We start from the raw sequence: 24,419 nt of genomic DNA, 5'->3' as shown, positions 1-24,419 counted from the left end.
CGTTGCAAATCAGGTAATTAGCTTACCGGTTTCGACTACCTCTTACTTCCGGCATGTGGTTAGTACTGTTCAAACTCGGTCAGCAGGGCCAACAACGGTACGGTCCTCAATCGACACAGGCGGAGGCTTACTTTCCATCCATTCCATATCCAAAACCAAAATAATCTCCGCCCGGTCTCCATTTCTCTTTCCTCGTTGATTCATTCTCAAGCCATGTTGCTATAAGTAACAGAAACCTATAGCTCGCGAGTGACAGCAATCACTCGACTTCTACCGGATCCTAGTTAAGCATGGCAATACTAACGACACCTGTATACTAGTATAGACTCATAGGTACCTAGGGAGAAACATGCATACTAGGGTTCCATACAACTCCTAAAAATGTAAATGCACAAATACTTAAATAAACATTGAATACTCAAATTAGGGGTTATGCTCCAGGGCTTGCCTGGGATAACACTGAGTCAGTGTTGGTTAGATGATACTCGCTTGGCGAGCAGCTTCCTTTGGTCATGCACATCGGGATCCATCCGTCCTTCTTCTAGATGCGTCCACCATCCACCATCTTTTGGCTAGCTCCATATCACGCTCGAGTTCCACGTGTATTCACCTAGCGTTCCTAGATGAGACGCACAATGCAAGAGCATGAACATAGCGAAGTAACACAGAGATCATTGACGACAAGCATACATGTTCACTTATTAACTTAAATGGTTGAAGAACACTAGTTTCAGGTTACTAAATGTTATACAAGGCTACAAGATCTCAGGTAGATTACTCTAACACCACTGAAGTCATAGCTAACACCAACAAGCACACAAACCACATCAAGATTGAGACAGTTGATTTCTAAGCACATATAGTTTAGACAGCAGCACAACAGTTACTTGTTTAAACCATAGCTATAGTTTTAAGCATCAAATTAAGGTGATCCTAGACTTATGGAAAACTTATGAAATGTACTACCACTCTTTAGTTACCAACAAGAGATGATTTCGGGTTTAGTTAAGTCAAACATCACAAACTTTCAGATCTGCACAGAATACAGGTAAAACCTGACAGGGTATTGTAAACTCTATAACTCCCAAACTAGTAGGCCTAAAATCATGAAATTCTAGGACAAGCAAGATATGGAAGTTATCTACAACTTTTCTATTCACCACATCTACGGAAAGCATCATTCATATCACAAAATTATCACCACAACAGAAACTATACAGTCAGCTGTTTTCAGCACATAATCAAAAAAAAAATGGTTGTTCACTTGTTTATCTTGCAAGGAGTACACAAATAACCATTTAATTAGACTACAAACACTAGCACATACTTAGCAACATTTTAACCTGACACCAAGCCATCCAAGCATTGCAAAGCATATTATCAAGCTCATATTCCATAAACCTTCGTGAACTTTTTTTTTATAGAAAAGACATGGATTATTTTTAGGGACATAAAATAACTAGCTTGGAGCTGAAATTTGTATGTGTGGTAGATGTTATCAAAACATGGCTACTGTACCAAGATTACATGCTCAGATTTTATAAATTAATTATTACAACCAAGATAAATTCTAATTGAAATTAAGCATGTGAGAGCAAGATAAAACTATATGTCGCATTTTCTGTGAACACATTACCAATTAAGCGTTTAGAAGACATAACAACATCGCCCAAAGGCAACGGAAACACATTTTCTATTTTTACACATTTCTATTATTTATAAAATTTTATTAAGCGCTAAACAAGTTAAATCAAGAACTCAGCCATGTTGGATGCAACAAATCTGAAAATTTTACCACAGAGCAAGCATCACATGCAGAGTCTACCATAAAAATTTTACAGCGATTGGAGCAGTACAACTAAAGATATAAATTGCACTAGATCTGAAACATACAAGTACTAATATGCACCACTAGTTAGCTAGCTTGTACTGTTCTTCTCCTTCCACTAGTCGCAAGAACAGAGAGAGCTGAAAGGAATGGACCTGCTGCTGCTGACTGCGTATGGATGTGTTGTAGTGCTGGAGAAGAGCACCAGCACATGGAGGAGCCACCGTGTCGGAGCATCTTGTGCTGAGGTGACCAGAGATGAGCGCATGGTAGCTCTAGCGGCTGGGCGGCGGCGGCGGGCTCACCACTGCCAGTGAGGCCACGGCAAGGGCGGCGTGGGATTACAGGTGCCTGCAAGGGACCTAGGCTCGGGTTTTGGGGCGCAGAAAGGGAGGCAAGGAGCGCGGCCACGCAAGCTCGGGCTCGGCGGCCATGGCAGCTCTGGCCGCGGCGGCGGGGCTGTGCTCCTGTTGGCGCAGCAAGCAAGATGGCCAGGAAAGGGGCTGGAGACGTCGATGGTGGTGCGGTGCTGCTCACCGGGTACTCAATTTGGGGGGAGGAGGGCCCGAGGGTTGAACTCGACGTGCGGGGGCGGCTGCCCGGCGGAGGAGCAGTGGCGGCCGGTGGTGGCGGGGTACGATTCGGCCGGGTAACGGCTCGAACGCGCACGGATGGGGCGGAGGAGCTTCGAGGCGCGGCTAGAGAGGTTGGGGCGCGAGGGACGGCGGCGGGGCGGCGGGGTTTGGCCGGAGCGGCGAATGGCGACGAGCTCTGCTCGTGCTCGGGCTCGGTGCACGGCTTGACGAGGACGAAGGGGGAGAGGGAAATGGATAGGGATGGCGCTGGGAGTGGATAAGGCGGCGCACACGGATGGCGAGGTTCACCGGGATGCCCGACACATGGAGTCGCCGGCGGTGTCGCGCCGGTCGCGGTATGGGTGGCGTACGTCGAACAGGGGAGCACAGTCACAAGGTTTGAATGAGATTGGCTCGAGTTTGACCGTTCGAAACTCAAAATTTCATATATAAACTTGTAATTTGACCAAAATAGAAGTTGTAGAGGATGAAAAGATCTACAACTTTGGTTTTGGGCGAAACTTGATTTGAGTCTCGGATCAAGGAGAAAAACATGGTTGAACTTAGTTAAGTTGATGTTTACTATGCAACGTGATTAGCGCTAATGACCATGCTTAGGCCCATGATTATCGAGTTAACACGTGATTAGCATCTTGATTAACACGAGGGTGTTACAATGACGACGCTTGACAGAGGAGGGGGCGGAGCTCGAGCAAGCCATGGCTGCCCCGCCCGGCCGTCGTGGCCGCTTCGCGCGCGCTGGGGCCTCTCTGCACGGCCCACTGTGGCACGCCGAATTCAGGGGCCTCTCCGCGCAGCCCACCGTCGGGGCCTCCAGGACGGGCCAACGCACGCCGAATTCTGGGGAGCACGCCGAGCGAATCCGGCAGGATACGTAGAGGCTTGCACACGCTGGAGCCGTAGAGGGAGGGCCCGGGCGGAGCTCCGCCGCCGCGAGGCCCTCCGCCGCAGCCGGCCCGCCATGGCCCTCATCCGCCTCCGGTCCGCGGCCGCTCCGGGAGCCCAGCGCCGCTCCGCGGGCGGGCCGCGGCTGCCCCGCCTCGCCACCTCGCCGCTGCTGCGCACGCTGCCCCGCCTCGCCATCGCTGCCGCTGCTCCGCGTGGAGGGGCGCCGTCGGATGGAGTAGAGGAGTGGGGGGAGAGAGGGAATGGGGAGGGGAGTGTTAAAAAGATTAAAAAAATCTGACACGTGGGTCCATCTGCTGGTAGTTGATATAGAGTAGAGATATAGAGGTTGAACGAGTGCAACAAAACTGAATGTAAAATGAAGAATCTCGATGACCAGGCAAAAATATTCCTTTTATGTGATGGATTTGGAGTATGACGAGTGCGAATAGCCTAATATTCTGCTGACCGTAGCGGCACTTGCCCACCCTAACATGACGTCGGGCCTGCCGCCGCCACCGTTGCCTTCCAAAGGTGCTTGGGGGGGGGGGGTGTCGCCCGGCAGCTGGGGTGGTGGAGGGAGGCGGCGGAGCTTAGAGATTTTGGGTTTCGTTGCCTATGGCGGCGGTTCGTCCGGGGCGGCATGGGCGAGGGGGCGCAATCGCACCCCCAGCCGGGCGGGGTGGGACAGCCGCTGGGCGGTGGCCGGCTGCAGCGGCCCGCGACGGAGAGGGTGGGCAGGTGCCGCCGCGCTCATGAAATCCACATTGGTTCAAAGATTTCACGCAGTGTTTCCGCACAGCAGTGCTGTGCAGCCTTCTGATTCATCTGCTTCCATCTCTGTTCCCGGAGGCCGGAGAGGGAGAGAACCAGAAAAAGGGGTAAAGCGCACTAGTGCAGCAGTAAAAATCCGCAGCCTGTTGGCCTAGTTCTGCTGCTGCTTTACGGTTCCTTTTCACATCACATTTGAAGAAAAAAATTTGCAGAGCTCTACCAATCGTTTAGGTGAGTAGCAAGCGAGTTATTTCAAATAAATATTACATAGCTGGTTAATGCTCGGATTGATCTAAAATGATAATCAAACTAGCAAGGCCATCCGCGCATTTGCGCGGCTAGATGCTACCATCTCTAGTGTTAGATTTGTAATTTTTTATTTTTTTTCTATTTGTTACTTGTGCTGCTACTTTTTTCGATACATAAGGTTACACCTTTTTATCATTGGCTGTCATATAGTAGCAATTTTTTTTTGCCAACCAAAATAAAGATGTGTTACCAGGCGCACCTAGATCTTACCATCTCTAATGTTGCATTTGTAATTATTTTTTTGTATTTATAAATTTTGCTAGCTGCTAGTTTTTTTTAAAAAAATATAAGGTTATACTATTTTTGTCATCGGCTGTCATATAGTAGTAAAAATCTAAGTACTATAGAGGTAGCAATTCAAAATGTGTTAAAATACATTCTCCGTCAAAGTTTTTTTTCTTTTTTTCCTTTTTCGTCGAATAAATTTCTTTGCAACGTTTTTTTGAGGTTTTGAATGACATTACTTTGACTGTCCATACCAGATAAGCTCCGAGGCAGCTGGTCGGACATCAGGATGCACTGGTATGCACTGTCTTTTACACTCTAATTAAAATTTCTTTATTACGTTTAAACACCAGCACTATGACACATTACTGCAAAAATCTAAGCTTAAAGGTGGCTAATTGGTATACGAAAGTCAACCTATTATGAAGGCCCTTTATTGGATTAACTAAATTAAATTTCACGATGTGAATAATAAAAGTTATCACACACCTGTAAAGATTATTTTATTGCCTTATTGGTATATGTAAATACCTCCTAAATACTTTCACTTTAGCGAGCTTCGTGACAACAGCCATCACACTCATACGTGATTCAAGTGTTCAAATAAGATTTCTGCTTTCTGAGTTTGTAATTTTTTGGACGGTCAGATTTGCGGTGTAAATCTCATGGATGGTGATGTGATTGTGAGTGGTTCAGATGGGACACCGGCGCCAAAGAGATCTATGACTTCAAGACGGCAGAATCAAGCACCTGAGAGGCTACGTGGTTGAAACAGCTTCAAGAAATCATAAACGACCAAACAGCGGTGGTTCCGACGGCGGTCGCCGCGGCGGCCGTGGATGTCCTGCTTGCTTCCGCATGACTGGGGACAGAATTGCGCCGGCGAGACGCGATGATATGGACACGTGATGATACAATGCTGTCTTCTAGCTAGGTGGCTCACGCAATCAATACAAAATCTCCTAGCTAGGTAGGGTGGGTATTTTTATTTTAATTATTCAATAATAGTAATTGTGGATATTTTTAATTAGATGTAGGGATATTTTAGACTAGTTTTTATCGCAATAGTAGTGGTGGGTAATTTTTCCTAGCTATGGTGGGTATTTTTATTTTAATTATTCAATAATGGTAATTGTTTATATTTTTTAATTAGACACAGAGGTATTTTAGACCAGTTTTTATCGTAATGGCAGTGGTGGGTAATTTTTTCGATTAATGTGAGAATTTCTAGACCTTAAAAACGAATGTGGAGGTTTTTTTATTGGCTAAATAATAAAATAATAATAATAGATAGATAGATGGTCTTTGGGCTTCCGCAAGCCGTCTTCCGCGCCCGTCATATTTTCCACTTTTCCTTTTCTCACATTCATTATGTGTACGGTGTGCCCGCTGCCGATCATTCATGTGACACTCAAAATTGTTTCCCGTCAACAATTACCAACGATCCGACCAGTAGAACTTCTCATCTTTCCGGTGTCAAAGGCCCTGTTTGGTTTTTCGTAGTATTAGAAAATTTTGACAGCTAATTATAGTGTTAAATAAAATCAATTTATAAAATTAACTCTAGAACTCTGCGCTAGCAACTCTGAAGAATCTAATAAAACCTTTGACTGCGTGATTAGGAGATGGTTACTGTAGCATCATTGTAGCCAATCATCGATTAATTATCATCATTAGATTCGTCGCGAAAAATTATACCCATTTCTAAAAAAATTGCAAATAGACTTCATTTAACACTCCATGCATGTGAGATTCTTTTCTCAAATTTACCCTGTACGCTGTGCTGGTGCTGGTGCTGGAGGCTGCTGCTGGAGTGATGTGAGAGAAAAACACTGCTGGCTGGAGACTGCTGCTGGAGTGGTGTGAGAGGAAAATATTGTTGGCTGGTGCTGGAGCAGAACAGGATATTATGTGCACTAGGAACTGTAGCTTGAACCAAACAGGGCCAAAGCTTAAAACCTGTTTAACTCGACCTCCGTTGAACCCTTGAAATTCTCAAGAATTTCCGTCCGTGCCACCGGCGAGAACGCAAGCCCCTGCACACAGTGCTGTGCTCCTCGACTTGTGTGCAGGGTTCAATTTCCCGACCGGACCGGCCTAACCGCCGGGCTCCGGTACCGGTTTACCGGTCCGGTTAGGCCGGTTACCGGTCGGAACCGGTCAAATGCGAATTTGAATTCAAATTTTACCGTGGTGGCGGTTCCGACCGGTATACCGGCCGGGTATACCGGTATACCGGCCGGTTTGGCCGGTATACCGGCCGGTTTTGTGTTGCGACTCACTTCGGTATACCGACCGGTTACACCGGTATACCGGCCGGTTTGGCCGGTATACCGGTTGTTTAGAGTATTTTTTCGCCGCTTGAAAAATTAATTCCCGGTGTGAAATAAAAGGAAATTTCGACATGAGCTATGCACATTTTAATGTAAATGACCCTACCAAAGCAATGAGTTATAATTATGCATACAAATACAATAGTAATAGGGTGCATACAAATACGGAGTCATACACTTATACACATGAAATGAAAAGTTCAACGTAGGAATGGGAAGACCCCCATTTGAGATGCGGTTTGGTATTCGGCGGTGGACATCAAAGCGATACCTCGCACTCTAAGCAGCTCAGCCTTGTAGTGTTGCCAAGTTTGGCCCGTCCACGCCGATGTTGTCTGCCATTCCTGAACTAACATAGTGTAAAAATGGGGGTCTTCCCATTCGTACACCCATCTCGTCGGTGGCTGCATGCTGATGTCCATCGCCATCCGCATTGCCATATCACTGCTATACTCGCCAATTTTCTGCCGAAACACGTCAAGCTCCTGCAATGCCTGGACGGCGCTCTGGAGATCCGTCATGCGCTGAAATGTATCCTTAAGTCCACGAAACATTTGTTGAGTTGGTTCCATCGTATAGGCATACCTCGGATTTAGGACAGCAGCTGCAAAATATAAATCACTTCAAATAAGCATTATTTCAATAGAGTTTAAAAATAGACGACTGATGTGTGCTTACCTGGACCCACATACGTGCCTATGAACACATCATCCAACCTCTCGTCCACCACCTCAACATACTCTTTCAGTGTGGAAACATTTGTTCCAAAGAAAGACTTCAGCTCCTGTTTCATAGTCTGGTAGGCCATCACGACTTCGCACATGTTCGGCTTCTTGTCCTGATCAGCGAAGCGGAGGAACTTGTATATTGGTTGAACTGTGTCGATGATATATTTCAATGCATCCCACCACTCCATACTTGAAAAACTTGCATGAGTAAATCTACCATCTTCGGTATTCGCCCATTTGCTGTGTTGGAACTCAGTAGATGCCATCCACTGCATGAAACGATCACGTTTCCGATAGATGCTCTCTAGGAACATGTAGTTGGTTCCAAATCGAGTGGCATTCCACTTGACCAACTCACCACCGATTGCGTTCCTCATCATTGTATTCAACTGACCATGATTGTGTAACCAATTTGAAATTCGCTTGCACTGCTTGATGATAACACCATGTTCAGGCCTTCGAGCTATATCCTTCAACATCAAATTGACGGTGTGTGCTAGACAAGGTGTCCAAGCTATGTGGTCATACACATCACTTAGTAGTTCATTGCATGCTTTTTTGTAATTCGAGCCGTTGTCGGTGACTACGTGCACGACATTCTCCGGTCCAATCTCTTCCACCACCTTTCGAATCTCCTGCAATGGAAGACGGATTTTTTAGTAACATGACAAAACATACACAATGTGAATGGAACAGGTTGAGGGACTACCTTGAACAAATATGCAGCATTTTGAATTCTTCCAGTCGCATCAATAGACTTATGGAACCACATGACCCCATTGCAATATATCAAAAAGTTGATGACACTCATCCTCGTCGGACCAGTCCATGAATCACACATTAACGTGATGCCAAATAAGGGCCAGTCTTTCTGAAACTTTACGTACCTCGTCTTCAAGTCTTGCTCATTCTGATCAAGGTACTTGCCATCAATATCCCGTCCAGTGGGTGATGCGATACCTTCACCTGCAACCATATGAAAATCATAAGATACAAAAATGTAAGTTTATAGGTATCATTGCAATGAAAGAAAACTTACCCCACTTCTGTGTCTCCCTAACCGCGCTGATAAAGTATGGACTGTCAGCCTGTCTTCCAGGTACTCCTGCAATATGGAAAAACTTTGACCAAGCTTTACCAATAGCTTCCTTTGCGTTCTTACCCTTCTGCGTCCAGGAGCCTGTATCAATCCTTGTTTGTGTCATTCCTCTTCTCCCACCAGCTGCCAAGTTATAGTCCTCCACCACAGGACTCTCCCTCTGCGAAGTGGACTTTCGAAACATTCTCTGCATAACATTCCCCCTCGTCGAACCACTACCCCCTCCACGCTCATATGCACCTCCTCTCTGTTCCACCCCCCGTCGGAACTCTGCTTCCGCTCTCGATAGATCCATGGCACGCTGCACCTGAGCCTCCTCATCTTCTTCATCACCGGGATAGTTTCCCTCTGCTGCAGCCTTCTCCCGTCTCAACCTCTCTCGGGCCCGGTCAGCAGTTGCCTTCTTTGCCCTATCCAACTCACGCTGAAAGAAGTCCCGCACATCAGGTGGCACATTCCTGCAATGGATCACCTCTGCCCCGCGCCCAGCCAAATGTTGTTTCAATCTAGTCGCACCACCTCCTCCTTTCTGCGTACGACAATAGTTACATCGCCATCCGGGATAAAGATTTTCACCGTGTTCCCACACAACATCTCTGCTTGCCATTGTCTATCTGCATACATGCACAACAAAAATATATCATCTAATATTCTTACTCCTACCTAAGTTATAGTGTCAAAAATCATCTAATACACCTAAATTAAATCTAGCTAAAACCTACTACATAGTGCAAAAAATCATGTAATATAAATAAATCTTCCCTAAATTCTAAATATACCTAAGTCATACACCTAAATCCTAAAACAAAACATCTAAATACACCTAAATCCTAGGGGAAAAAAAAACAAACCTGACCGCGGCTTACCGACGCTAATCGGCGGTTTACCGCCTCCCCATACCGGTAAACCGGCCTCCCCGGGCGGAAAACCGGACGGGACCGGTAGATCTACTACCGGTCCGGCTTACCGGTGAGGGAGACCGGTTAGCCGGGATCTGAGAGCGGCTAACCGGCCTCGAGCGGCGGGCGGCGACTTCTGGCGGCGGACAGGGGTCAGTGAGGGGGGAGCGGGTGAGGGAGGCGCTGGTGAGGCTTCGGCTGAGGGACACGCGACGTTAAATAACCTCTGCCGCGCGATGGGCCTTAATGGGCCGCGGTTTTTTTTCTTTTTCTTTTTTTATTTAACTTATAAATTCCGAAAACCATACTAAATGAACGAATTTTGGAGAAAATTTGACACCATTAGATTCATTGCACCTTGAAGTATTTTTAGGAATTTTTTGGGAATTTTTCATTTTTTTGAATTCAAATTTAAATTTTGAATTTGGACCGGTTTCATACCGGACCGAACCGGTACCGGTCCGGACCGGTTTGACCGGTAACCGGTCAAACCGGACCGGTTACCGACGGTTCGGTTAACCCTGCTTGTGTGTCGCTGCCTCGCTGGGATCGTCAGTGGCAAAGGGGATGGACGGAGGGAGGACTCGAGTGGGATTGTCCGTCTTCGGCCATGCTTGGTTAAGGGGTTACATCACAATTTCAAAAAAAATGAATGTTCGTATGAAGTACTAAATAAATTTTATTTGTAAAATTTTTTCAGAGATAAGTATAATTTTTCGAGACGAATCTAATAACTCAAGTTTCATCATGATTGGTTACAGTAATGCTACAGTGACCGTGCTCAATTATTCACTAATCGTTCGGTTAAAAGCCTTATTAGTTAGAGTTACTGCTACAGTACCATAGTTGTGGAGGTAATTGTACGGTCAAAATCCTCATTAGTTAGAGTTATTACTACAGTACTATAGTTGTGGATCTAATTTTGTAATTAGAATTTATTTAATACCCTTAATTGGTTGTTGAAGTAACAAAAAGTTTTCATGAAAACGTTTCCGCGAGTGAACCAAATATGGCCTTCGTCGTCCTCGGTCCTGCCCCCTGCGTCTCCAGGCTCTAGCTTGCCCATGGGCGGATCGGAGACCCCGTCGCCCATGGAGGACGGCGAGCGGAGCAGCGCCAAGAGGGCGAGGGTGCGGTCGCCTCCCGGGGCTCGGGTGAAGCAAGAGGTGCCGGCCGGGGATGAGGAAGCAAGCCAAGGAAGCGCGCTCGCCGCGGTGGATGGCGCCGCCGCGAGGGCGGAGGTCGTGGTCAGGATCGACAAGGAGATGCTCCACTGCCCGATCTGCACCTTCCCGTTGAAGCCCCCGATCTTCCAGGTCTGCTCGACTACCTCCTTCTCTAGTACTAGCAATCTCCAAATCCATTGCTCGTTCTTGCGTTACCGTCGAAATGGAGAGAAAAAACCGGATCTTTTTGCAGTGCGTGGTCGGGCACACGGTCTGCGGCAGCTGCCACGGCCAGCTCCCCACCAACCAGTGCCACTCCTGCGACGGCGGCGGCCTCTACGCTCCCTGCCCGGTCATGGTCTCATGGACGTCTTCGTCGCCAAGGCCGTGGTGCCGTGCCCGCACCAGGCGCACGGCTGCGAGGCCTCCGTCGCCTACTACCAGGCCGCCGACCACGGGACCGCGTGCCCGCACGCGCCCTGCGGCTGCGGGGAGCCCGGCTGCGCTTTCGCCGGCTCGCCGGCGGCGCTCGTCGCCCACCTCGCCGCCGCGCCGCACTCCTGGCCCGTGGATCACGTCCGGTACGGCGAGACGGTCCGCCTCCGCGTGGCGGAGCCCGAGGCGCGGCGCCTGCTCGTCGCGGAGGAGGAGGAGGACGGCGGCGGCGGGGGCGGCCGGCGCGTGTTCGTCCTCGCCGTGGGCGACCGCGCGGCGCGCGCCGTGCCGGTGACGGTGTCGTGCGTCAGGGCGCCCGGCGCGGCGGTGGCGGGGCCGCAGTACACGTGCAAGCTGTGGGCGACGGGGGGCAAGGCCCCCGCCACGGGCAAGGTGGAGAGCGTGCTGGTGGACATGGAGGTGCCGAGCGCCGCGGCGGCCGGCGCGGTGGCGGCGGACGACGAGGAGGCCACGTTCCTCGGGGTGCCCCGCAAGATGCTCCGCGGCGCGGCGAGGCAGATGCTCCTCAGCGTCCGCATCGACAGGGCCTCCGGCTGACGCCCATGCGCTGCTGAATTCACTCGAGCAATTTTGATTATCGATCGACGATCGACTAGGTCATGCTAGCATAATCTGTGTTTTGTTGGGCAAGTGCTAGAGCATATTACTCGTCTGCTACTCACTGTAGCCATATGTGTTCACTCGTTGAGCAACTCTTCTCTATGACTGTTCTGATGCTCCCAACATGCTGAATATATGTTGAAATTCAAGTTGAGTTGTTCGCGCTGCAAGTTCATGAATTGCAACTGCTGGGACTATTCAGGTTCTCCCGGATCCAACCATGACCTGCTCTGAATCTCTGATAGTGGTCTGGGACATCTCTTTCTGAACAAGCCCTTGTGACAATTTGTTTCTCTTTACAAGATTGATGATTGGGGTGGTCGCCACGAACATTGTGGTTTATGGATGGGTAACACACAGCATCCTAATATTATCATTTTGCTTGTTGCAGGGCTGCTTGTACATTATCTCTTTTTTTTTACGCTACAAATTACAGAATGCCTTGCAAATATGAAAAAAGATTACGGTAGTAAATCAAATACAACTTTTGGTGTTATGCGATTAAACTTGAGACATACTCCAGTGTTATGCAACCAAAAAAAAGGTGGTTAATTAGATCTGTGCCATTATAATTTCTCTATTTTTAAAACACACCATTATTATTCAAGAAACTATGCCACTACCATTATAACCTGCACATATTTGAGATACGCCATTGTATATGTCTGGAGACATTTTGGGCCCAGCGTCAGACATACGGTGGGTTCGGTATATTCGTATGGACAAGATTACCCCTTCCCATTCTCTCTCTCACTCACTGAGATAAGGGCCCCAGTCCTCAGCCTTCTTCCTCACAACATCTCTTTCTCACCTCTGTCTTCTCCATCTCCAGCCTAAGCGAGTTAGCGGGTGGGGCGATCGGACCGTGTTGTTGTTGTTGCCATCGCCGCCGCAAGCCAAGCGCGTGGGCGGGTGTATGCGTCTGCGATCCGCGCCGCCGCCAATCGAACGCATCGAGCCCGCCGTGCTGCCCGCCGGCCGAGCGCCTGGGCGGGCACCCGCGTCGAGCACGCCCCACCGCCGCCGGCCGAGCGCACGGGCGGGCGAACGCGTCGAGCGAGCCCCGCCGCCGCCGTCGAGCCCGCGGGCGGGCGGCCGCGTCGAGCGAGCCCCGCCGCCGCCGGCCGAGCGCGCAGGCGGGCGGCGTTGAGCGAGCTCCCCCCCCCGGCCGAGCGCGTCGAGCGAGCCCCGCCACAGCCGGTCGAGGGCGCGGGCGGGCAGCCGCGTCGAGCGAGCCCCGCCGCCGGCTGAATGCGCGGGCCGGCATCTGCTTCGAGCCCGTCGCGCTGCTGCCGGCCGAGCGCGCGGGATGCCGCGCCAACGCCAGCACACGCGCATAGGCTAGCTGCTCGTCGCCGGCGAGGCCTACACCGGCCGAATCGACAAAGGTGCGCGTGCTGTGTTCACGAAGGAACAGTGAATGGGAGAGGACAAACCGAGGAAGGTGATGACACATTCACTGCGTTCGGCAGGCTGGAGCTGGAATGGTGTGAGAGAAAAATATTGTTGGGCTGGCTGGAGCTGGAGCTGGTGGCTGGAGTAGTGTGAGAGGAAAATACTGTTGGGCTGGAGCTGGAGCTGGCTGCCGAACGCAGTGATTGGGTCCACCTGTAAGTGAGATAGAGTGGGAGGGGCTTTTAGGTCCATACAAAAATATAATATTGCTCATACACCTGCACATGGGCCCAAAGAAGTTGGATGCGTATATAATGCCATATTCCAGCCTAGACAAGAATTACAATGGCAGTGGCATAGTTTCACAAATAGTAATGGTGTGCTTCAAAAACAGTAAAATTATAATGGCACATATCCAATTACCCAAAAAAAAAATCCCTAGCTTCTAGAGTATTTTTTACATGTGCCCCAACTCCTTTTACGCGGACGAGTTCTCAGTGACGCGTAGCAATTTCTCCTTCACAGGCCCTCTCCTCTCCTCTTCATCTTCTCTCTGCTCCGATCAAACCCTCCTCGCCCCCGCTCTGCCTCTGCTCTGCTCCGAGTCCAGAATGCGCCCGCGTCTACTCCGACGTCCAACGAGGGTTAGGAGGGGGTTTGAAAGAGGTAGGAGGGGTTTTTCCATGGAGGAAGATGAGGAGTTCGAGTATGAGTCGGTGACGGAGCCGCCCGGCTCCGAGGAACGGCGCCAAGAACGGCGAGTGGAGATGGGGAAGGGAGGCGGTAGGAGGAGGGGGTGGTGGTGGAAATGGTGACGGAGGAGAAAAGGCGGCGGGTGAAGCGGGGAGGCCGGACCGCGAGATCTTGGTCAAGATGGACTCCCAAGTTCTCGACTGCGCCATCTGCTTCGAGCCCCTCCAGCCACCAATCTACCAGGTGATCACCACAGCAACCGCACACAACATTTGTTGCGTCTACTGCTTCTACATTTTTTTTTGAACAAACACTGCTTCTACATTTAAGTGCTGTTCCAAACTAGCAATTCCGTATGTGGATGGTAGGCTGCATCTTGTTCTGTCCCCTTCCTGGAAGGGTAAATGTGGTGCCTTTTTTGATTGTTCGCACATGACGAGTTATGGAAGTCAATTATCAGTTTGGGTAGAGAACAAAGATGATTGGCTCTGACCTTTAATTTTGGCTCTGCACTCGAGAGGGAGAAGAACACATTGGGGGTGCCCAATTCGATACTCCACAAATATTGGTTGATTCAGTAATCAAGCTATGGATAAGCATGTAAAGAATCAGGTTGGGTTGAAGTATTTTCTGTAAAATTAGAAATAAGGTGAGCCACATTCCTGTGTCACTAGAAGTTATAAGATATCAATGCAGTGATATTTGGCTTTCATAAGGAGCTTTGTTATTGCGATTGTTCCATTACTTGCTTGATCACTGCTTTCCCTATGATGACCAAATAGCAACTTTTAGGATCCTATTGCTGGTGGCCTCAACACACAAGTTTTGCCCTCTATTTTCCTTAAGGTTGAGTAAACAGCAGATGAAGACCATGTTTCTAACCTAGTTGGTTCCAGACTTACAGTTATATGCCATAATTGTTGCCTAGAAAAAGCAATCACAATATTTTGTTTTTGGTTCATATATGTTCAAGCAAAAAAGAGAAATTTTAACCCACGGAACGTGTTGCAATTTGACTTTCAGACATCAATAGCATTTTTATGTAAACATGCTTAGCACTCTTGCAGTGTAGCTATACATTATTAATGCTTCTATGGGGTCCTTTTTTTTGGAAAGGACTAAAGATAATGAGGCGTTGCACTCTTTTTTGTACCTACCAATATTCTATCTTGCTTATCATTTATACTTGTTTGCTGTCGGACAACAGATAAATAGCTGCAAAACACATATATGACGCAGTACATGTACAAGTCCTTATATGTGCGATCTCTAATCTTTTCATTCTGAAATTTGCCATAGTGGGAAAATAGTATATTTGACCTATTTGATGATTTGTGGTGTGATTATATAGCTTGGCACAGTACAAGTCCTTATATGTGTGATCTTATTCTAACAAAAAGACATCATGGATGTCAATTATTAGTTTTAATTCTGCACCAGAGATTCCAAAAAAAAAAAAGGAAAACACCGGGGCATACAGATTTCATGTTCCAGTAAATGTAGCCATAGGTTAGGCTGGTTCCAACATCCAGCTGAATTGATAAGCAAGTACAAAATTAACTGATGTGAAACTTCTTTTCGTTAACCTAAGAATTAAGGTGGCTGCGTCTTCATATGTCCCTTGAAGTATTAACACATACATAACTGCATCGACATTTTCATGACACAAAGAACTTTGTTACTGCACTTGTTTCATTTACTTGCTTGGCTACTGCTCTTGCTATGATGCCCAACTGACACATTTTGGGATCCCACAACCAATGACTCTAAACAGAACATTTATAGCCTCAATTTTCCATGGGATCTGGTACAAGAAGGGCCTTTTGTTTATGAAACCTTTTATAGGGTGTTATGAACTGAAAGTACGAAGAAGACATTGCATTCTTTAGTATATATTCAAATTCTGTCATTATGATTTACTTCCATGCGCAAACGCGAATTATGGATGCAAGCAGTTCATCATATACCTACAACATTAGATAGCAGAGATTATTTGCTCTGTGAGTAATTTCCTAGCCAAAACCCACCTCTCCCACTGGGTATGGATTAGTGGTACATGAGTAAATGACCTCACCTTATTCCTATTTCGTACTCTATTTTTTCCCCATTCCATAAATCGACACAAGGGATATGCTATCCTTCAATAGTTCAATGAGGGGTGATGCTGCTGGTACGTTGGTGGCTAGGGGTACGCCTGCGAATTTCTCGTTCTCGGAGGGCAAGTCACTCAAACCTACACAAGCCTTTTAGTTTATGTTCCTCTCATCAACCCCTCCTCTTGCTCTGCTCCCATCAAGCCGTCCTCGCTCCTGCAACCCCGCTCTGCTCTGCTCAAGTCCGCAATAAGCCTGCGTCCCCCATACCGAAGGAATCGTGAGGAAGAAGAGGAGCCAGTGGAAGTTGCTCCTCTTCAAGGCACGTTGCCAAGAATGGCGAGTGGAGATGAGGAAGGAGGCGGTAGGAGGCAAAAAAGCGGCGGGTGAAGCGGGGGGTCCGGAACGCGAGACCTTGGCCAAGATAGACTTCCAAGTTCTCCACTGCACCATCTGCTTCGAGCCCCTCCGGCCACCAATCTACCAGGTGACCACCACAGCAACCGCACACATCTGTTGCATCTACTGCTTCTACTACTGCTGCATCTATGTTTATGTGTTGTTCCAAATTTGGAATTCTTCCATATGTGGATGTAGGCTGCATCTTGTGTGATAATATATTTGGCCTATTTGATGATTTGTGGTATGATTATATAGCTTGGCACAATACAAGTCCTTATATGTGTGAGCTTGATTCTAACAAAAGACATCATGGGTGAAAATTATCAGTTTTAATTCTGCACCAGAGATGCAAAAGAGAGAAAAAAAGAGGAAAACATTGGGACATGCCGGTTCCATGTTCCAGTAAATGTAGCCATGTAGGTTAGGTTGATTCCAACATCTAACTGAATTGATAAGCAATTACAAATTTAAGTGATATGGAAGTTCTTTTCTTTAACCTAATTACGGGGGCTGCATCTTTATATGTCCCTTGAAGTATTGAGACATACATAACTGGATCGACATTTTCATGACACAAGGAGCTTTGTTACTGCACTTGTTTCATTTACTTGCTTTGGCTGCTGCTCTTTCCATGATGCCCAACTGGCACATTTTGGGTTCCCATAGCCAGTGCCTCTAAACAGAACATTTATAGCCTCTGAGATCTGAGGAACAGCGTGTTTCTAGCTTAAGTCTGCTCTAGACTTTAGTTACATGCCATATTTGAACATTCACTCTGCTGCCTCAATAAAGAAACTACACATATTTTTTTCTCAAGACACGACTTTTCAAAAAGAAAACGAAATAAAACATTGACCTTGTGGCCATGTCAAGCTTTGATTTTAAGGCATGGTTAGCAACCTTTTGTTTATGAACCCTTTAATAGGGTGTTGTGAACTGAAAGTTCTAAGAAGGCATGCATTCTTTAGTATATGTTCAAATTCTATCATTATCATTTACTCGGTGGGTGCTGTCGGATAACATGCTAACTTTCTTAATCTTCAGTGCGAGGTTGGACATGCTGTATGTTATGTATGCCGTGGAAAGCTTTGCAATACATGCCCGATCTGCTGCAAAAGAATTGGCTTCTCCCGCTGCTTTGCGCTCGAGCAAGTGGTTGATGCAGTCTAAGTACAATGCGCAAACGTGAATTATGGATGCAGGCAATTCATCGTATACTACCAGAAAGAGAAGCATGAGAAGACATGCCTGCATGCTCCATGCTTCTGCCCAGAGGATGGCTGCTCATTCAAAGGACCAACAAAATCACTCCTCGATCACTTTGTCGTCGAGCACAAATGGTCGCTAACAAACTTCCATTATGAGAAGGCCGAGAGGATCTCCATCCCACGGCACTGCCGGTTCACGCTCTTAGTTGCAGAAGAGGAACAGTCCATGTTCCTCGTGGTGAACACTCTACTCCATATGGGCAATGCCCTCGCCATGATCTCCATCAGGCCCCATGAATCCTTTGGGTCATGCTATTCGTCCAAGATCTCAGCTGTGCACCGCGCTGAATCTGACAAAGGGAGGTATGTGTTTCAAATGGATCCTCATGTGGGGAGCAGCTCTCTGCATGATGGGGCTCAGTTGGGAAGCTTCTTCTTGGTGGTACCTCCTGAACTGGTCGATGAATCGACCGACGAACTCACCATCAACATTCGCATCGACAAGATCAAGTGTGTCGTGCATCATTGATCATCGACGTGGTGGCCTTACTTTTGATCTTGCAGCAACTAGACTGTGTGGGTGGGTGGGGAGGATGATGATGTTGCTCTCTTATCTAATGCTGTAGGTAAAATTTACAGGACTTACGAGCCATATCGAGCAATTTCTGTGATAGCAGAGGTTATTTGCTACCAATGTTTGCTCTGTGACTATTGAAACTGATCTGCGTTCCGTGTAATATATATGGAAACACCCATACACACACACATATGGCAGATTTGCTTACTATGAAGCAAACTTTTGCTATAATTGTACCTTTTTCTGGGTGAATACCAACAATCGCCCCTTTTCTTTACTTTCAGCTTTGATTCAACCGTGTACGCTTGATCCACTGATCAGCTGCTCATGTAGTATATGTTTTTCTTTCTTCTTAGATGAGTACTCCCTCTGTCCCTTATTAATAATTGCTTTTGATTTTTGTGCCATAAGTTTGATCAGATTTATAAAAAATACGTGCAATATTTATATCTCCAAATAAATTTATTAAAAAACTATATTTAAAAATCTATCTAATGATATCAATTGATGTATCATAAATATTAATATTATTTTATATAAAATTAATCAAAGTTATTTCTCGAAAAGCGAGAACGACAATTTTAGAGAAGGGAGTACTACTGGTCCTGTTTGATTCTCTGCATTAGGGAGTACTAGAAAACTTTGACCATTAATTACGGTGTCAAACAAAACTATTTTATAAAACAAAATTGAAAACTCCCGCGCTAGAACTCTGAAGAATCTAATGAATTTTTTGACCGCGTGATTAAAAGATGGTTACTGTGGCATCACTGTAGCTAATTATAAATTAATTATCGTCATTAGATTCATTGCGAAAAATTACTCACATCTCCAAAAAATATGAAAAATAAATTTCATTTAATATTTCATGCATTACAAGCGTGCTAGTCGCATGAGTGTGAACCAAACAAAACAAAGCCACTGTATCGCTGTTTCAGGAGCCATGATGGCTCGGCCGGCAAGGTTTGTGGCTCGGGCGTCCCGAGCCTCGATGCGCTCGCAAATCATTTGCTTGCGTTGCGCTCCTTAGAGGTTGTTTGGCTCTAGGACTTTTTCCAAAAGTCCCTATCACATCAAAAAGAATTTTACTATTTTATATTATTAAATAAAATCTGTTTATAAATGTTTTTTGACAGCTGAGTGATTTTTCGCGAGACGAATCTAATGAGCCTAATTAATTCATAATTTGCTACAATGATGCTACAGTAACCATTCGCTAATCATAGATTAAGATACATCATTAGATTCGTCTCTCAGTTTAGCCCCAGGGTTCTGCAGTTAGTTTTATAATTAATATTTATTTAATACTTCTAAATACTAAAAAGTCTCTGGGATTTTTTTGAAGTCCCTGTTTCTAAACACCCATTTAGGCTGAGCGCTGGGCGGCTGGCCATGTCCCATCGGCCATTCCCCCCAACGCTTCAACTACCGATGTGGGTGACACAGGGCGCAGCTAGGGTGTGTTTAGTTCCCACGAAATTTTCAAATTTTTTAAGTTTTTCATCACATCCCTATCACATTGAAACATTAAATATAGCAAATGATCCATACACGGAGTACTAAATGTAGTTAAATAAAAAACTAATTGCATAGTTTTAATGTACGTTGCGAGACGAATCTTTTGAGCCTAGTTAGGTTATGGTAGGACAATATTTACCACAAACAAACGATAAATGCTACAATGCGTTACAGTGACTGATGTGATTTTTTCTACCATCTTTTCCCTTCATCTAAACACAGCGCAGATCGTACTCCACTGTAGCCTCTACTCCCCTAGTAGGTAGGCGGTCTTCCTTTATCACGCATTGAAATCGAGGCTGTTCAGATGTTTTGAAAAATAAATTTGTGATACAATCTTGCGAATTTAAAGTACTAAATAAATTATATTTATAAAAAAATTTCATAGATGGATTGTAAATCGCGAGACGAATTTAATAATGTTATTTAATCCATAATTAATTAAAAATTAGTGGATGGTACTGTAGCATCACTGTTACAAATTATAAATTAAATAGACTTATTAGATTCGTCTCGCGATTTAAAGCCCATCTATGCAAAAAGTTTGTTAAATAAATTTCATTTATTATTTTATATATGTGTCGAAATATTCGATGTAATGTTTTTTTTATTTACGGATTTATGGAGTGGCAACTAAACAGAACCCGAATAGCAAATCGGTAGGATCAGGATCAGCCGATACAAAAATTATCTCCTCGCTATCTCGTGCTAATCTCACTTGGCATCATCCCAAAAGGTTGCAAATCTGGTACTACACTACTTGGCGATCAGTTTCCAGCGACCATTTGGTAATGATCTTCTAATGGAGGTTCAGGTCCGCACGACCGGTCGATGCGCACGGAGACGGCCAGCTCCCTGCCGCCGCCCTCGCACAGCATCTCCCCGGGCACGGCGAAGTACAGCTCCTTCTCCGGCGCGACGCCGGCGCCGTCGGCCAGCGCGCTGCTCCTCACCGGCACGGTCGCGAAGAAGCAGGCTCCCTCCAGGCCCGCCGCCGCCGGGCCCGGGGGCGGCGGCTTCGCGCAGAACGTGCACGCGAACCGCGGGTGCGCGGCGGAGCTGGCCCGCACCAGCACCACCGACACTGCCGCGCCGCCGCCCAGCGGGCCCGCGGCCACCACGAACACGGACGCGTCGTCCCCGCGCAGCAGCCGCAGGTGCCGCGCCGGGGACGGCGCCGGCGCCGGCGCCGGAACTGGGAGGGCGAGCATGAGGGGCGTGCCGTAGGTGATCTCGTCGGCCGGCCAGGAGTGCTCGCCGGACAGGTGGGCGGCGAGCGCCCGCGGCGAGCAGACGAGGTAGCAGCCGGGCTCCGGGCAGTGGCACGGGGCGTGCTCGCACGCGTCCCGGTGCTCGTCGCTGCGGAAGTAGGGGACGAAGCTCCCGCAGCCGTAATCGGCGAAGTGGCACGGCACGCGGAGGTCGGCGAAGAAGAGGTCGAGCCCCGGGCAGTGCGCGTAGGCGGAGGCGGCGCCGTCGCGGCACGTGCGGCAGCCGCTGTCCGGGAGCTTGACGCGGCAGCGGCAGCACGCGATGTGCCCCGCAGCGCACTGAACGCCGACGACCGGTAGAAATTAGTGCGTGGACATGGAAGCGAGCTGCAAACACGCAGGAATCCAATCCAGAAGAGCATGCGATGTCTCTGACCTGGTAGATGGGAGGCTTCAGCGAGGAGGAGCATAGCGAGCAGTGGAGCCAGCCCCTCGCCACCTGCACCGCCGCCGGCGGCCTAGCCGGGGTTTCAGATGGAACGACGATTGCTTCTGCTCCTTGTGGTGCTGCCTCGGCTCCGACCAGTTCGTGTTCGATCAGCCGGGCGCCGAACAGCAGCGGCCCTTCTTCCCTTGCCCTCTTGCGGCTGCGCTCGACGCCCTCCGGCGGCGGCGGCGGCGGCGGCGGCGGCGGCTCGCTGGTCGGACCAGCCTCCGCGGCCTCCATACTGACCGAATGTCAAATACTGGTATAACTGGAAAGGGAGAGAGCTTCATTAATACGGAGCACACTCCGCTGTCATCTAGTCACCAGTTATTTTTTTAGATTATTTAATCACCAGTTAATCGAGAAAATCAGAATTGTGCCATCATCAAAACTGGATTTCGCCTGTTTGCTATCCCGCAAATGAGCAAACAGGCGAAGCTCACTTTTCAGCCCGTTCGGTTTGCTCGGGTGGCCAGGGTCGCTTGTTACCGGCTGGTTCGTAGGCGCAGGCAGGGACTTTCAGGCAAATTTAGTCAGCTGCGCTCTTTGCAGCGAAGTCTTGATTTTTTCCAGTTAATGGCACTACAAACCTTTTTTTTAAACTACACCAATCAATTCAGTTGATACGAATTTTATACATTTCACGTGTTTGTGGTAGGTTGAGATCAGGCTACCGGTTTAAAGATAGGATTCCTGTTATTGTTTTTTTTCTTTTTAAAAAGAGTAAAGTCTATTTTTGGCCATCCAACTCTTGTCTCGGTTTTGTTTTAGCCATTGAACTCCAAAACCGGGTATCTTCGACCACTCAACTATGAAAACCATTCATTTTTGACCATCGGGCTGTTTTGGTGGGTGGTTTTGCTGACGTGGACGCCACGTGGCAGTGGGGCCCACTTGTCAGTGTTACCCCTCTCTCTTCTCTCTATTTCTCTCTTTCTCTCTCCTGTTTCGTCTCTCCTCTCTCCTCTCCCTCCTCCCTGCTCGCCGCCTCCTTGCTCGCCGCCGCTGCAAACCTCCTCCCTCCTCCCTTCAGACGGCCGGCGGGCGGGCGGCTGGTGGGGCGGCCGGTGCTGGGAGACTGAAGCTGGGGCGGGAGACCGGAGCTAGGGCGGGCGGCCGGCTGGGCGGTAGAAGTGGGTCACGGCGGCGCTGGCGGCTTGGCCTCCCCTGCCTCGCGCCGTCCGCGCCCAGTCCGATGGAGGGCGGAGCGGATCCACGCTGCCTGCTCGCCGGAGTCCCAGCACTGGGCCTGGCAGGAGGCTCCCCTGCGCTGCTCGATTTGCTCCGCCGGCGCGCGCGGGGCTCCGCCTCCGCACCGCGCCCACGTCGATCTCCGCTGCTCGCCCATGGCCGCCGGGAGGAGGCGCTCGCCCACGCGCGACCAGCGTGGAGCTCGCCTGCCTGTGGAGGCGCAGCTCACTCACCCTCCCGGCCGAAGAACTCCTGTCTTGCCGCCGCCGGTTCCTCCCGTCGGTCAACGAGCCAGGATGACTGGCAGGGAAGCAATGCGGGGTCGTGGTGGAGCTGTCCACCGAAGGAATCGACAGACAATGGCGTGGTGGTGGCGAATTTGGCCGGGAAGGCGACGCGCGACGGTGGAAGCAGAGTGGTGGAGTGGCTTTGTCTGGAGCAGAGCAGAAGGATCCCGGCGGCGGTGCTGATGCCGGCATGGCGAGCGCGTGGATGGGACGGCCCCGCAACGCGCACAGACGGGCCTGGGACCCAATGGTCGCCGGAGTTGCCGGTGAAAGCGCGACAGATGGCGGCGGCCGCTGGAGTCACGGGGTCGGGGGCAGGGGACTCGTGCGCGGGGACCTCGAGCCGCTTGATGGGAGCAGGGAGGGCGGAGAGTGAGGGAGGGGGCGGAGGGCCGCCGGAGGCGCGGAGAGAGAGGAGGAGGGAGGAGACGAGCAGCGGCGGTGAGCAAGGAGGCGGCGAGCAGGGAGGAGTGAGGAGAGAGGAGAGATGAAACAGGAGAGAGAAAGAGGGAGATAGAGAGAAGAGAGAGGGGGTAACGCTGACAAGTAGGCCCCACTGCCACGTGGCGGCCACGTCAGCAAAACCACCCACCAAAACAGCCTGATGGTCAAAAATGAATGGTTTTCATAGTTGAGTGGTCGAAGATACCCGGTTTTGGAGTTCAATGGCCAAACCAAACCGAGGCAAGAGTTGGATGGCCAAAAATAGACTTTACTCTTTTAAAAAAGTACCACAACTTTTTTAGAAAAATTGGGTCAAAATATAGTACAGCATAATATAAGATAGATTAGTTATAAACAACGAAACTTACAAACCAACATCAGCCACCAGCACCAGCCACCCGTCACAACCAGCCGAACAGAATGGAAGGCTCAAAGAAATGGAACTTGCAAAGAGAAACTGCAGCCGAAAAAAGATGCCAGAAATGACAAATCCAAAGATTTGCCATCCGAAGTTTTGGTACTGTACATTGTCGCAAAAGCAAATACAGCATGCTAATACTTGGTACTAATCCGTACGGTAGGAGTGGTACTGCACTCCTACTTCGTTCCGCTGGTTTGTTATATTTTTCAATGATATTCAGAAAATTTACTCCATTAAAAACAAGCGAAGACCCTGTCCAAATCAAACGTGCACTCGTTTTTTCGAAGGGAAACAGGAGGGGGCGATGCCCCTACTTGTCGAGTACCACGATTAGGGACATGCTAATCAGGATACTAAGATCACCCTAAAAACGCAAACACATGTTAGGTGACTGGGCTCACGAAGGCCTACGGCCTCCTTCCAGCATGGAAGAAAAAGAAGAACTCAAAAAAAGCCCAGCATGCGGCCCATCTGCGACCCCCTCGGACTCGCGGGGCGATCTCCGCCTCGCTCGAGGGCTCCCATCGGAACCCTCGACTGCGCCCCGCATCTCCGCCTCGCTCGAGGGTAGCGAATCTACCCTCGAGCGGGCAA

General features: G+C 48.6%; 3 protein-coding genes and 1 pseudogene across 3 annotated transcripts; 2 read left to right on the top strand and 2 right to left on the bottom strand.

Annotated features, from left to right (window-relative positions):
* Window positions 1–7,026: 7,026 nt before the first annotated feature.
* Window positions 7,027–7,832, bottom strand: LOC120709659. The gene is made up of 3 exons (XM_039995333.1): window positions 7,629–7,832; window positions 7,363–7,554; window positions 7,027–7,052 (listed from the first exon to the last, which is right to left on the bottom strand). Exons 1-3 carry the CDS (start codon window positions 7,771–7,773, stop codon window positions 7,027–7,029), a joined length of 363 nt encoding a protein of 120 aa, XP_039851267.1. The 5' UTR covers window positions 7,774–7,832.
* Window positions 7,833–10,740: 2,908 nt separating this feature from the next.
* On the top strand, window positions 10,741–12,052 carry LOC120709658 (putative E3 ubiquitin-protein ligase SINA-like 6). The gene is made up of 2 exons (XM_039995332.1): window positions 10,741–10,992; window positions 11,125–12,052. Exons 1-2 carry the CDS (start codon window positions 10,741–10,743, stop codon window positions 11,833–11,835), a joined length of 963 nt encoding a protein of 320 aa, XP_039851266.1. The 3' UTR covers window positions 11,836–12,052.
* Window positions 12,053–14,299: 2,247 nt separating this feature from the next.
* LOC120706145 lies at window positions 14,300–18,549 on the top strand (annotated as a pseudogene).
* A 1,892-nt stretch (window positions 18,550–20,441) lies between these two features.
* LOC120709657 (E3 ubiquitin-protein ligase SIAH2-like) lies at window positions 20,442–21,722 on the bottom strand. The gene is made up of 2 exons (XM_039995331.1): window positions 21,432–21,722; window positions 20,442–21,334 (listed from the first exon to the last, which is right to left on the bottom strand). The coding sequence occupies exons 1-2, from the start codon at window positions 21,720–21,722 to the stop codon at window positions 20,552–20,554; spliced, it is 1,074 nt and encodes a 357-aa protein (XP_039851265.1). The 3' UTR covers window positions 20,442–20,551.
* Between the last annotated feature and the right edge of the window lie 2,697 nt (window positions 21,723–24,419).

Source organism: Panicum virgatum, chromosome 5K, assembly GCF_016808335.1.
Source record: "Panicum virgatum strain AP13 chromosome 5K, P.virgatum_v5, whole genome shotgun sequence".
NCBI classification, from domain to species: Eukaryota; Viridiplantae; Streptophyta; class Magnoliopsida; order Poales; family Poaceae; genus Panicum; species Panicum virgatum.
This window is presented reverse-complemented; position numbering and strand designations above follow the sequence as displayed.

Bases quoted from the DNA above. Each gene is read 5' to 3' on its own strand.
- LOC120709659 (XM_039995333.1), bottom strand. From the start codon at position 7,773: ATGTGCGAAGTCGTGATGGCCTACCAGACTATGAAACAGGAGCTGAAG. The intron at 7,555-7,628 runs GTAAGCACACAT...TATATTTTGCAG, and splicing joins AGGCACGTATGTGGGTCCAG to CTGCTGTCCTAAATCCGAGG. The intron at 7,053-7,362 runs GCATGCAGCCAC...TTGCTTTGGTAG, and splicing joins GCGGATGGCGATGGACATCA to GGTCATTTACATTAAAATGT.
- LOC120709658 (XM_039995332.1), top strand. From the start codon at position 10,741: ATGGGCGGATCGGAGACCCCGTCGCCCATGGAGGACGGCGAGCGGAGC. The intron at 10,993-11,124 runs GTCTGCTCGACT...GGTCTGCGGCAG, and splicing joins TGAAGCCCCCGATCTTCCAG to CTGCCACGGCCAGCTCCCCA.
- LOC120709657 (XM_039995331.1), bottom strand. From the start codon at position 21,722: ATGGAGGCCGCGGAGGCTGGTCCGACCAGCGAGCCGCCGCCGCCGCCG. The intron at 21,335-21,431 runs GTCAGAGACATC...GTCGGCGTTCAG, and splicing joins TGAAGCCTCCCATCTACCAG to TGCGCTGCGGGGCACATCGC.